This window comes from Sebastes umbrosus, chromosome 13 (genome assembly GCF_015220745.1).
Source record: "Sebastes umbrosus isolate fSebUmb1 chromosome 13, fSebUmb1.pri, whole genome shotgun sequence".
Classification (NCBI taxonomy): Eukaryota; Metazoa; Chordata; class Actinopteri; order Perciformes; family Sebastidae; genus Sebastes; species Sebastes umbrosus.
This window is the reverse complement of record NC_051281.1, coordinates 14,532,622-14,546,552: the sequence shown is the minus strand read 5'-3', so window position 1 is coordinate 14,546,552 and position 13,931 is coordinate 14,532,622. Positions and strand designations below refer to the sequence as shown.

General features: G+C 40.1%; 1 protein-coding gene across 5 annotated transcripts in view; it reads right to left on the bottom strand.

Moving 5' to 3' along the window:
* tanc1b (tetratricopeptide repeat, ankyrin repeat and coiled-coil containing 1b) overlaps window positions 1-13,931 on the bottom strand; it is a 118,993-nt gene that overhangs the window by 8,869 nt on the left and 96,193 nt on the right. For all 5 annotated transcript variants that reach the window (XM_037788976.1, XM_037788980.1, XM_037788977.1 and 2 more), the window contains 5 exons: window positions 11,393-11,501; window positions 11,021-11,143; window positions 7,363-7,599; window positions 6,995-7,180; window positions 6,051-6,129 (listed from right to left, as the gene is read on the bottom strand). In XM_037788976.1, the coding sequence (XP_037644904.1) occupies window positions 6,051-6,129; window positions 6,995-7,180; window positions 7,363-7,599; window positions 11,021-11,143; window positions 11,393-11,501 (734 nt within the window). The remainder of the gene's footprint in view (window positions 1-6,050; window positions 6,130-6,994; window positions 7,181-7,362; window positions 7,600-11,020; window positions 11,144-11,392; window positions 11,502-13,931) is intronic.

Genomic DNA, 13,931 nt, shown 5'->3' with positions numbered 1-13,931 from the left:
CTAACACGTCAATTTGGTCGACTAATACATTAGTTGTTTTAATCGGCAGATTTGTAAAACTGAGTTTCTCCACAAAGAATCAAACAAAAGCACAACTTTAAATCTTGTGTTCACCAGAGATATGCTCATACATTTCTTAGAAATAAGCCATTGAAAAAAGCATAAAAAACAACTAATCGACTAACGGGGGCCTTTTAGTAACTTCAGTAACCCAAGTATGTGGAAAAGGAAAGGCTCGGATATAAATAGTGTTTGCAATCCCAGAATCCCTCCTATTCTTCAAAGACAAGTAGAGAAAAGCAGGCTAATGGTTGGTGCTAATTGAGTTTAAAAACAGACAATTATGTTATGCTTATTAAACTCATTAAATTCCCGCCTCAAGCTCCCGGGCCTTGTACAGAGAGATGAGAATTTTATGCATCAACAGACAAACATTAGACAACAAAGTCAAACAATTGTGTTAAACACGCACACTTGTTTACATTTTGTATCTTTTTCAGAACACGATTAACTGGAATTAATGGTGTCGAATTCATTTCTAACAAAAAAAAAATTAAATTGTGCTTGTATTCGGGTCTGTGAAGAAAACAACGGATTCTTGAAATGTTCAATGCTTACAGTTAATCGGCTGCTGCTGGCGTATGGCAGCAGATGGGCCGGTCTTAAATGAGCGCTGGTTGTCAAAACAGAGTGAGATCCACCGTAGGAATCGGAAACGGCTCTGCTCTCACATTCACCTCGGAGAGATTTAAGGTGCCGCTGAGCCTCTATATTTGACTGACATCATCCGTCTGGATGAACAGACATCAGAGCCAAACAACCCCACCCTCCATCTGCTCAAACTATGGATATCTTCACAGACAACACAGTGAAGAACTTGAACACCTACTGTAAACGTAGGCTCTGTAAGGGCTCCAGAGAGCAACCTTAGCAGCACCTGGGTTAATGATTTGTGCCACTCTCATATCTTAATGTTAAGTTAAAGGAACAGTGTGTAGGATCTGGCGGTATCAAGCGGTAAGGTTGCAGATATTCCTGTGATTCCAATGTGTTAAGAGTGAAGAATTGCTACAGTGGCCGACACGAAAACACGAATGGCCCTCTCTGTGCGTATTTGGGAAGTGAGTGATGAAGCAAGAGAGAGACAGTGGCGGCGACGTGGGCGAATAACGTTATCGACTCCTACCCAAACAGAGTTTGGTTTGTCCGTTCTGGGCTACTGTAGAAACATGGCAGTGCAACATGACGGACACAATGGAGAGGACCCGCTAAATCCCCCTAACTGTTCCACACTGGTCCTTTAATAGTGCACTTTCCTTAATACTAGAGCATCTCAGCCTTCAATTATTGTTTCAGTTTGACTTGCTGTTTCAGTATTATCAATAAAATCTCGCCTTATTTGATCTTATGTCTTGAAAGCTAATCATCAGCCTTGTCTCAACTCTGCTCTGCCTAATCCTGTCGCCCACCTTCAAAGCTGCCTTGACAGTGTCCTGAGGAGGAGACTCTGAATCACCGTCTGATAAACGGATTTACAAAGTAAACACATAATAATGTCCTTATCCACCACCACGTCACCACCGGGCTGGAGAAACCCAAGACACATCAACAACAGCGAAGAGGTTGAGACCTGGCATTTAACCAAAGCTGTGCAGATAAACAACCTTTTTACCAGCACTGATAAAAGGCTCTAAAAATCATTCCTAACACGAGTTGGGGATTTTTCAATCTGTCCTTGCCAATGTTAAAGTTTATTAACAGTTTAGTTTATGAATTCATAAATAACTCAATTGGGTATGATTTGATAATGGACAAAATTTCAATTATAAAGGTTGCAGGCAGCTTATAAAAGGCAACACTGAGACATTGATTATTTGTAAGAAGGCGAGTTTGCTTTCCCTGGGGACTTTTACATAAGAAATGCATTGATGTTGAGCACTGTTCACTCTGTGAACAAAATTTAAATTCTATTATCTGAAACGTTTTCTTTGACATTTAACTGCTCCACATTGAAAGACGGAAATTAGTGGCAAGAAATTAGTTAAATTTCCTGCAGCTTTTAAAGGGCAAATTTATATTTTATTTAGGAGCATTTATTTATGCATCAACTTCCTGTTTAGAAGCACGATAGTTTTGGATGAAGAATCTTTTCTATAAAACGCTGATAAATAAAGCCTGCAGAAAAAAATATTGTCTAATCAGAAAACACTAAACACAGTGTTGGTTTCAGCGCTCACAGTAAAAAAGCAGGTGTTTGTCACTTGATGCGAGAATAAAGAGCATCTTTTCCCCAGGCACCTGAGCAAACCCACAAATAGATGCCTGGGTTAGCTCATGCTGTGCTCTTATTATGCGATAGGAGCACTTGTGCTCTTTGTATATATGAAAGAGAATAACAGCAGAGCCTTGTACAGAGGAAGAAAAGACCTCAAGTCCATTTTATATTGCTCATATTCAGAATCTGTCAACTATATTTAAGCCATTATAACTACAGTATTAAAGTGGCAGTAGGCAGTATATTTTTATAAAATCTAGCCCGTGAAGGGAGACTTTGACCAATCACAAGTCATTTCATTGAGAGAGCGTTCCTACTGGCTGTGCTCGGGTCATGTGACCAGAACTTGGCAACAGATTTTACAATGGCGGCCGCGTCACAAACTTTCTCATTTTACAGCTAAACCGTGCACTACAAGATGATTCTGAAAACATTTGAGGACAGAAATAGGCATTAACGTAACAGAATATTGATTCATATTTGATCAGCGCTGCCTAGTTTGACCGTTTGGTCGTAGTTCGCGAGTGATTGACAGCCGGCTCTCATAGACGGCAGCTGGACAGCAGACCTCAGATCAGCTCTTACTGCTTGTTTTCCTCCGGTCTGTGAAATCTTGGAGATGCCGTTAGGAGCACCGGAGGACACAGAGGCACATGATTTTTTTCAGGTTACCCGTTTCATGTACTACTGTCACAATATAGCGACCGTTTAATAAAAATAACTTTTTTCTTAAAATTATATTTGCTCCAATCTCGCCTACTTCAGCTTTAAGAGCAGTGAACAGCCATTCTCCAGTAGCTTAAGGCCCCTCGAAAGAAAGATAGATCAGCATGAACATACATACTCAACACAGAAAAGCCCTGACCACCAAATAAAAGCCATAGATTATTGCTATGACAACAACTGACACGAATAATATACACAGAAGTACCCACTGGCTATAAGATGTTATACATGTATTCATTTTGAAGAAGCTAAACAAAATGCCAGAGGATGGTCTGTACTCATCTGTACATAACACGGGGTAGAAATGTATTAGAAAGTGATACATGATTTTACAAAAGATTACTCTCCTGCAACACAAGAATTTGTTGGTCTTTGCCTTGAGCCTATCTTACTGCTGTGTGTTCACCACAATGAGAGCGATTCTGTGCAGTTAAATTACCTTTCTTTGCATAACGGGGAAGAGTTTTGCATCCTAAGAGGGGATTTTAAAAGATGGAGTTTGCACAGGTGTGCAATTCAATCTGCCTCTATTTAAACACAGGAGACAGTGGGCCTATTTGCATAGAGATGTAATATTCCATTGAAATTTAAATATGAAATACATCTTCACAGAGACAGGTTGTTATCGGAGAATTGTTTCGGAGACAACGATGAATGGGCGGTTTGAAAGGGGATATTGCAGGGACTTTGTCGGTTTTAGCATTCTCTGCATCAGAGCGCCGGCTGCTACCAGGTTGAATTATTAAATCCGCACGCTGAATGGTAGAAGAGGGATTTGAGGTGAAACTGAAATTTAATATATTGCTGCTCAGTGCTAATCATTTCTGTTGTTGCATCAAGCCAACATGAGCAGAGTCATTTTACCGTCTGTGGTGAACTCCTCTACAATCATTCATTTTATGTCTGCTAAAAAATGCCTCTTCTTTTCCCCAAGCACGACAAAAAATAAACATTATGGTTGTAATTGTGTTGACTAACTGAAGGGGAGATTGTTTTATGCAGATGCGCCTGGTAAACCTTTTAAATGAGTGCCAGGTGAATGTAAAAATATTTGAATATGCGGTCGTGTCAAGGGTTTTGGAGTCACTTTGTTTCAGGTCAGTGGTGCTATAGCTCAGCAACTCTCTATTGCTACCTCTGACCTAATATTTAATTACTTAGAAGGCCTGCCAAGAGAGTGCTGACTGTGATTTAACATCCACTTTGTAAATAGAGCTGAGAGGTAAATTTATACCGCAGCGGCTACAGGTGGCTCCAGTGTTTATGAGAGTGTGATTAATATTATTCACAGCAATAGTCATGCCCAGGTTACATATGAGGTTTAGTAACACGACTCAAAGCTTTGGGGACAAATGTATTATGTTTTCAACAACGGGGAAGGCAGGCTTTTCGATTGAACCAGATCACAGATTCCAGTCACATCAGTGGCAACAGAGCAGCAGTTCCACAAAGGGACGACTCTTTGTCCCAGGACTGTAATAAGGTCTCAAGTCCAGCAGTCATTTAGCAGGGCACAAGCACCAGTTAACCACACTGTGGACAGCCTCTCCACTAATAGGCTGACCTACATTCCTGTAGCACCAAACTTTTATGGCTAAATCCTGCTGGCTTACAACTGAGACAGACACAAAGAGACTATTATTAAAATTCTCCTTTTTTTAATCTATTCTAGTAGGATTGTGCACAAAAAAAGCATCAAACACTGTTGTCAAACAGGAAGAGGGTGCGATTTGAACATTTATAGCTCCGAGTATCTAAAGTCTCAGAACAAAAGCTCGCGCTGAAGATGAGAGACAAACATTTCAAATGTGTCCAACATTTCAAAATATTCGGAAAAAATGCTGCACCTCTAACACGGCATGTGTCTGAAACTTATGTAATGAAATATTTTTAGTACTTGAAAGGATACTTCACCCACAAAATGACCATTTTTATATCAATTGCTCACCCTGTGTTACCTTGAATTCTTTGCTTTTCTCGCAAGCCTCCACAGTGAACGGAGAATCAAAAAACGGAGAAAAGTCTTGATGAATTGAAGTAAATGGGGGTCTCACGCTCCGGAGAAGTCCGAAGTGTTTTGAGGCAAGCAAGTTTTCTTCAAGAATTCAAGGTGGCCCGGGGTGAGTAACTGATATACAAATGATCATTTTGTGGGTGAAGTGTTCCTTTAAACTGGGGACCAGAAAACAAAGCACATGTGCGAACAAATATTCTTAAGGCCACTTCATACCTGAACCCTTCCAGCGGGTGTCATTTCTGTCAAACTAAACATTGCTCTCTAATACTTTATCCAGCTTTCATTTAACCAGTTTTACACCCGACAGCCACTTCCTGCTTTTAGACGTTATACTGTTCCCTGCTTCTCCACACGGCTTTTTACAGTCAATCAATCTCAAATGGCTTTGAGCGGGCCATCAACAACAGCCACTGTCCTCAACATCTACTCCTGATTAGTAAACTCTGTCTCTCACTTTCTGTCATCACTCAACTTTAAATCAGGCAGAAGCACAAACCAGTCGCCCCAAAAACTCTCTCAGAAAAAAAAGGTTCCACTAATATCAACAGCTAAATGTATACATCAAGACCTAAGTGGATTATAATCCATATGTAATTCTACAGCAATATCCCTGGTATACCTAAATATGGCCAGCAATGCATACAACAGATGGAGGGGTAACTTCAAAATGTCCAAACTGTTGGCAGTATCTTAACATACAGCACCAAGGGGATGCTGTAGCTGAAATCCAGCGGCATGTTGGAAAATCATTGTTCAGAGGAAATGCTGTGTTGACCAAACTCTAAGTAGAAACCCACATGAGCCACAGTAAGTAATGCTTTTACCAGAAAGTACAGCACAGGAAAACTTGGAACAGCCCCGAAAATGGGATGAGCGACCTCAACATCAAACAGAGAGTATTACTGTGCAGCAGAGAGATACAAGACCTTTCCGCTGCAGCACGCAATCACAGCAGCGAGGTCCAGAATGCTAAAACAGCAGGTGATGATACGAGGGGAGCCGCGTAATGCAAAAAGATGGATGAAAACATACCTGTCTCTCCCCACAGAGTGTCGTGGCTATCAATTTGCACAGCGTGCTCATTATTCAACGCCAGCAAGCCTCTCACAACCTGCCAAAAAAGAAACTCAGATTAATGGCATACTGTTTCAGCATAAGATATCAAATAAACCTTCAAGAGGTTATACAACATGCTAATTCTGTAAGAGAATAGCAACAAATGGGATATCGCTGCCTGAGAAAACTCTTATAAATTAATCACAGCAGACTAGAGAACCACTTGTCCCTGAACCGCTGTATGAGGTTTATATGAGTTGAGTCCAATCTGATTAATACTTCTTTTAACGGGGTCTCCTTCTACATGTGGGTTGACAGCTTAGCTTGGCCCAGTTCTGTTATTCTGAGCCGGGCCTCGGGATCCTATTCCAGCTAATGAGGAAGCCAAAATAAACCTTGAGCCTGCATCGCACCTGGGCAGCGATCCTTGAATCCTGCTTTCAGACATACAAGGCTGAATAGCACTTCAAGTCATCATCACCGAGAACAGGATGTGCTCAGATTTTATCTATAGCTCGCTCTGCTCTGCTCTCTGGAATATTTTGTGGGAGGTTGTTATGAAAACACACAGGAAAAGACAGCTGTTGTGATGTTGTTAAGTCAGGAGAAAATTTTGCATTTTTGAAAATGTGACATTTTCAGCGCACTGCCTCATGAAAGGATAAGTGCGGTGCGGTCCTTACGGGTAATGAGGGCTCATTTATTAAGATCTGGAACCCTGTTTGAGATTATTTATCATTAGAGCTCAACCACACTGTGGAAAGACCAATATCCTTCAGGGTGGAAGCAAATTATGCCTAGTGCCACAAAAAACATAAAAAAATCTCAGGTTCATTCATTGTTTTTATGTATCGGGGGGAGGCTGGTGAGGGTTTGGTGGAGTGCCAAGTGTGAAATATGTGCATGTGTGTGAGTCAGACCTGCGTGTGTCCCATGCTGGAGGCCGCTATCAAAGCCTGCTGCAGAGCTTTGTTCTTCAGAGCGCAGTCCTGCTGCTGCCCCTCAGCACTCCATTCTAGCTCCAGCAGGTACTGGATGATCTCTGGGTGTCCTCGGAGAGCAGCATGAACCAGTGCACATTGGCCACTCTTATCTACATGATCAACCTGGCGAGAATACAACATGGTTAGCTTTATTGCACCGAAACACCTGGGGTCAATTTACTGTATGTTTAAATAGCTTTAGGTTATGTACTGCATCAACATGGCTGAGCAAAGTCTGCACAGATAGACACAACTTTAGCCTAAAGACAGTTCAGTTTTTATGATCAACAATATGGACCCCTCACCTTGCCTCCCCTCTTGCAGAGCAGCATGACTAGTCCCAGGTGTCCTGCAGCGGCTGAAAAGCACAGGGGGTTCATGCCATTTTCAGACACCACCTCTACGCTGGCCCCGAACTCGAGCAGCAGGGAGGCAATTTCCTGGTGACCGAGGTGGCACTGGACGCAAAGCACCGGCGCGTTGTTCAGGACCTCTGTGCGGTAATTCACGTTCGCCCCGCCCAGCATCAGCAGACGGCTCACCTGATTGTACAAATGAAATGCAAAAAAACACGGACAGCTGGTGTTAGAATGATGTTATCAAAATGTTGCCATCTGTGCACTTGTGTTGTCTGCAAACAATTCAATTGTATTGCATTTATAATCTCTCTTATGTAAAAGACAATAAAAGATATCTTTCAATTAATTTAACTGTCAATCAATTAAAATAGTTAATCACGATTAATCACAAATTAATCGCACATTTTTTTATCCGTTCAAAATGTACCTTAAAAGGGAGATTTGTCAAGTATTTAATTCTCTTATCAACATGGGAGTGGACAAATATGATTGCTTTATGAAAATGTATGTATATATTTATTATTGGATAACAATTAACAACACAAAACAATGACAGATATTGTCCAGAAACCCTCACAGGTACTGCATTTAGCATACAAAATATGCTCAAATCATAATATGGCAAACTGCAGCCCAACAAGCAACAACAGCTGTCAGTGTGTCAGTGTGCTGATTTGACTATGACTTGCTCCAAACTGCATGTGATTATCATAAAGAGGGCATGTCTGTAAAGGGGAGACTCGTGGGTACCCATAGAACCCATTTTCATTCACATATCTTGAGGTCAGAGGTCAAGGGACCCCTTTGAAAATGGCCATGATTATCTTGAGGTCAGAGACAGTTTTTCCTTGCCAAAATTTTGCCTAAATTTGGATTAGGATAAGTTTGAATAAGTATTTAGCCTCCTTCCCGACAAGCTAGTATGTAATGGTTGGTACCATGAGCCCACTACAACTTAAAGTTGCGATGAGGAAAAGAGGAAACAAAAATGACATCTTGCTGCTGTCATGCTGCGATTTCAAGATAAAAAAATCTGTCTGTATTTAATCAAGTCATGTCAACTATATTTATAGAACCCAATACCACAGAAAAAAATATTTGCCTGAAGTGGCTTTACAATCTGTACAGCATACGACACCCTCTGTCCTCAGACCCTCGCTCCTCCTTTAAAAGGGGAAAATGGAAAAAACCTCAGAAAGAGCAACAGAGGAGGGATCCCTCTTCCAGGACGGACAGATGTGAAATAAATGTCGTGTGTACAGAATAGACCAAAATAGCAAAATTACAACATGGAAAAAGATCAGGATGACAAAATCCTAGATGGATTGTAAACATATGTGAAAAATATTATCTAAGAGGATCATGTGAATCCCTATGCACTCATTAATCCTGAAGTTCCTTTCGAAGGTAGATAAAACATGATTTCCACACTATTCACAATATTACATAAAAGGCATTACGGGTATCATTAGAAAAAAGTGGGATCTTGACTTGAATATAAAATAAAATACATGGCATGAGTTTGTTATAATGGAGGTGCAACAAGATGTGAGGATTAAACACTTTTCTAAGCCCATCTATTTTTTTTCTCCAATTTATGACTTTCAAGGATGTGTGAACATCGTGGTCAATGTTTAATTTAAACAGCAGCGAAATCTGGATCTCAGACTCTAAAATACATTTGATTTTCCCCTTGTAGCTCATTTCAGTGTAAAAGCTGTTATTGCTTCAGCTTCAGAGACTTCTCTCCAAGCAAAGGTCATACACAAAATGAAGTAGTCACATTCTACTGAGCGCAATTATTAGGTGTGTTATTCTCTTCCGCGATGAGGAAATCAATAATAAATGCTTAGTCAAACAGAACCACGGAGCCAAATGAGTATCCGACAACAGGAAATGAAACTGTGCGTTTTTTGGTTGCATCCAATGTGGAATGAATTAACAGTTTTCCCCCAGAGGACAGAACAAGGTTGTTCTGTAAATGTCTCTTTGAGTGATGTTACACTTACACACAATAACTCACAAATAGACAATGAGTGATAGGATACCACTGAAACGCTAAGAAAATATGTGGGATAATATAGCTTCAAGACAGAATACATCATTGTGACATAATCTAGCAAATACAAATGATTTTCTCCCTCTCTAAACAAAACAGGACGGGGCTCCGGAAGCAACAACTCATTAATAGACTATCTGAGGAGTCAAAAGTGTATCTGAATGTCTGAATAAATAATACAGTAAGTTTATATTTATAGTAAAAAAAGGCTTATCCTTAAATGACTTTCTGTCCCCAGTCTTGTGCTGTCCCTTTAACTCCTCAAAACCTATTTTCTTCGTCCTGGTGCTCATTTCATCAATAACATTTTTCATTTTCCGTGTTGCTTATATGACAATAAGAATGCCTGGGAAACATCTGATACATAAATGGCTAATCATTGAGTGAAACAAGCAACTGACTATTTTAGTCTTGAAATATTATTAAGCTACAGGATATAAATGATATTACAGTTGGCCAAAGATGCAAACTGATTGTATCGGCCTTCTTTTCTATTCTTCTTGTGTTCACATAAGCGGTTGGTATCCAACCGTTTTTAATTAACTAACGTAACATAGACCGTCTTTTATCACTTTATTCATTGCTAACATTACACACACACACTACATCTATCATTGCCATGAACATACTGAGACATGTTCTTATCATTATCATATAAGCAACAAGGAAAATGGGACATATTGCAAGAAATGCCAAAATAGGGTAGTGTGAGAAAAATGTGAATTATTGTGAAATGCTATGAGAAAATAGGAAACGCTTTATGGGCTAAATTGAAAATGGCTAAGAGGGCTAGGACTAATAAAAGATACAAAATGAGTTTGGAGGTGGAGAAGAGAGTTTAAGCTTTTATATTTTTATAATCCATTTAAATTATGTAACTCACTCTGACTCTAATTATTTGTGTATTAATTTAAACTTCTGCCTGTTAATGGTATTTGCTTTTGGCCTTGCAGACATCGAGCTAATGTTAAGAAACAAGATGAATCGGTCTAGGCCGATGAGCATCCTTATACTGCTTTTCATGGCGGTTTCAAAAGTTAATCTATTCTGAGCTCACACTCATCCCCATAAGTATGTGTAAGGAACAGAGCGTGACATTTATAATAATTCACAATTTAATTACCATCTGTGGAACTGCAAAAGCATTCAGGGAGACTTGGGACAGGGACTTCAGATGTCACTAATAATACCCTGTATACTAATCAGAAGTTTGTGTGTGATTTGAGAGTTTTATGGAAATTATTTTGACTTTTTGAATAATCAATTAAGACTAAAAATCTAAATCAAAGTCTAAAATAACAAGAAATGTCCATCATAAGTTACCAGATTCCAGAGTGATGTCTTCAAATTGCTTATTTTGTCCGACCACCAATTAAAAAAAACAAGAATATTTTATTACGCTGGTATACAATTGAGAAGACAGAACCAGCGAATGTTTGGTATTTCAAAATGATCATTATTAATCACCATTCTCGTCATCTAATCAGCTAATGGGCTGGATGTTGCAGGTCTAACCGGCACATAAGATCTAGAGAACATCTTTACCTTGACGTTGGGTGTGTAGAGATTCCTCAGGGAGGCCAAGGCTGCAGAGAGGCCGTCGGCACTGCAGCTGATCCACAAAGCCTGCAGCACGCTGGATGACACACCTGTTCTCTTACTCAGGCCCTGCACACACACCAACACACACACACACATACCAAAGCATATATGAATGCACAAGGACATAAACACACATGCATAAAGTCAATAAATCTGAGCAGAACAAGTGTTTCTCTTCACGTCCCATGGCTCATCCTCTGGTGAACACACGATACATAAATAAATAAACAGAAAGTGAACACCATGAAATTCCTACAAGGGATGCATTTCAATCAGAGATGATGTAGAAAGCATCTATAGCTTCCATAGCTGTACCTTGAAGATGTGTGCTTTGAGGATGTGGTGTCCCAGCTCCATGGTCTGCTGACGATTCAATTTCCCCTCTTGGCGGGAAAGCATGAAAGCCATGAGAGCATGACCAGTCCTGAGAGAGGAAACAACAAAGAGGAGACTCAGCTGGAGAGGAGAATAGGTAGCAATAGGGGAGGGGGGAAAAAATCAATACAGCATAGTATCGCAATATTTTGCGTGGCAATATTGTATCAATACACAGACTTCAACTATCAATCTTTCATTATATAAACTATTAACCTCTTATTCTGAATTCTGTCTTTCAGAGGTTGTAGCGTGCTCGGTCTTAAGGTTAGATACTGGTATCATATGAAACTTAAGGAATCCATTGGTGCCAACCATGTCATGTCAGCTTGTCGGGAAGAACGCTAAATAGCGCTCCAAAGTTACGCTAAATTTTTTGGTGAGGAAAAACTGGCATTGCCATTTTCAAAGGGGTCCTTTGGCTTCTGACCTCAAGATATGTTAATGAAAACTCCGAGATGGACAGAGTGAAAACGATATCTTACGGGTGAGATGGAGACAGAAGAACATGTCAGCCTGCTGCGCCGCGAAGCAAAGAGAAGCTTCGAATACCTTCGAATATTTCTAACCGAAGCTTCAAAGCACAAAAAAACAGTATTATGGACAGCCCTAATTCAGTTTATCGCAAAATGTTTAAAATCGCAATAAGATGACTTAAGTATCGCGATAACATCATATCGTGATGGTGATTCCCACCCCTAAGTAACAAACAGAATGACAGCAAAAGACTAGGAGACAGAACTTTTCCTGTTGTTGTGGGAAACATTTTTATAACATAGTCTCATCTGGTCTTCTGCTTCAGGATAAACTTTGGATGGTACTTTTTCGCTATATGTAAATCTACTGATGCATTTGGTGTTAATCTGCCCGAAGTGAACATGAAACTGCTCATTCATTTTGGTCATGAAGAGCACCTTGGCATTGTCACGGAGAACTATTTAGTTCAGTTACGTATAAATGCAGAATGCCCCACTGAAGGAGAGAGTAAAACCCCTGGGTTCTCCTTTCCTTCTTCACTCAGGCACTGTGCCATTAATTAATGCAGAACTTCATTAAAAGGACATGCATGATTGCAGATCATTTTGATCTGCTTAAAATTCTCTCTATTCGTGCCCTGGCAGTGCAGCAAGCTTTTGTCTGCATGTGCATTCCCTGTGCCAGACTCTGAGCCTTTGTTTTTTTAATGACAGAGTTGGAAGGCTGTGAATGACCAGAATATGAAGCTCGGCTCTGGTCCACTTAGAGACACGGCTGTGTGACTAGAGGTGATACTGACGAGCAACAGGAAGGGGAAAAAAAACAGGCCAAAGTGACATCATCCAATTTATTAAGTGTGAATGACTGAAGTCTCTAATGTGGGTGAGAGGGCTCCAGAATTACAATTAGGTAGCACGACTAAAGGAGATAAGCCTGTCTCACAGGGCAAGAAGGGCACGGCAGGAAACAATGATCATTTTCTGCAGATTGAAGTCTCTTCTGTAGATTCACACGACTGCATAAATTATGTAAAATATTTAGGGCAACATTTTCCCAAATAAAAAAAGGTATTCATACTGTAGTTTTCAACTTGTTTTTTAGTCTATTTCCTGATTCAAAGGTCCATTTCTAAAAATAATTTTTAGTTAACAGGGACACACTAATAACAGGACTTTTGTGAAATGAATCTCATATAAGTTTAACATCCAACTATTTCAAATTAGGCTGGCACCCACTGTATTGCTACCAACAGCCAGAGCTCTGGACTGAAGAAGCAATATCACTCGTTGGCTTTTGTTTTTCAGTGGAAACAGCAGCAGGGATCTCTGTATGTCAGTAGTGTCCTTGTGAATTGTTGATTGCTGGTAACAAAATAAAAAAAAAGCTGCAATACAGATAGCTTCTGCATTCTAAACAGTGGGTTGTAATGACTATAATAAATACCTGCAACATCTCAAACTCAATTTCCTCCCCGTCTCAGGTACGAGTTGTGATGCACTTATTGATCAGTATGTTCTACTTACTCTCCACACAAAGTCCTTCAAGTCAGTCTAGTTTTCATGCAAAGTGGTGGCCATGATTCACATCCAATAAATGACTAATTCAGGACCACAAACTTCAAGGACAAACAACATGATTACTTCTCAAACATGAGTGCCGTCTGCTGTGCATATCATTTGTATTCAAAGGGCTGAATTCCAAGCAGCGCTCCGAGAGACAGTCTCAAAATTAGTGAAAGGATATTGTGATAAAAAATTTAATTTAGGTAATTAATTTGATTACTGCCATGTAATTCTAGTCATGCTTAAGGGGATAGTTTGGGGGTTTTGAAGTGGGGTTGCATGAGGTACTTATCCAGTCCGTGTATTACCTACAGTAGATGACAGTCGGCGCACCCCCAGTTTGGAGAAACAGACAGGAGTAACAGCATGGGAGAAAGGCAACATACTGCTGTGGACGAGGGCAGCAGCAAAAGGGCTAAAATACGTTTTGCTGCCGGCCC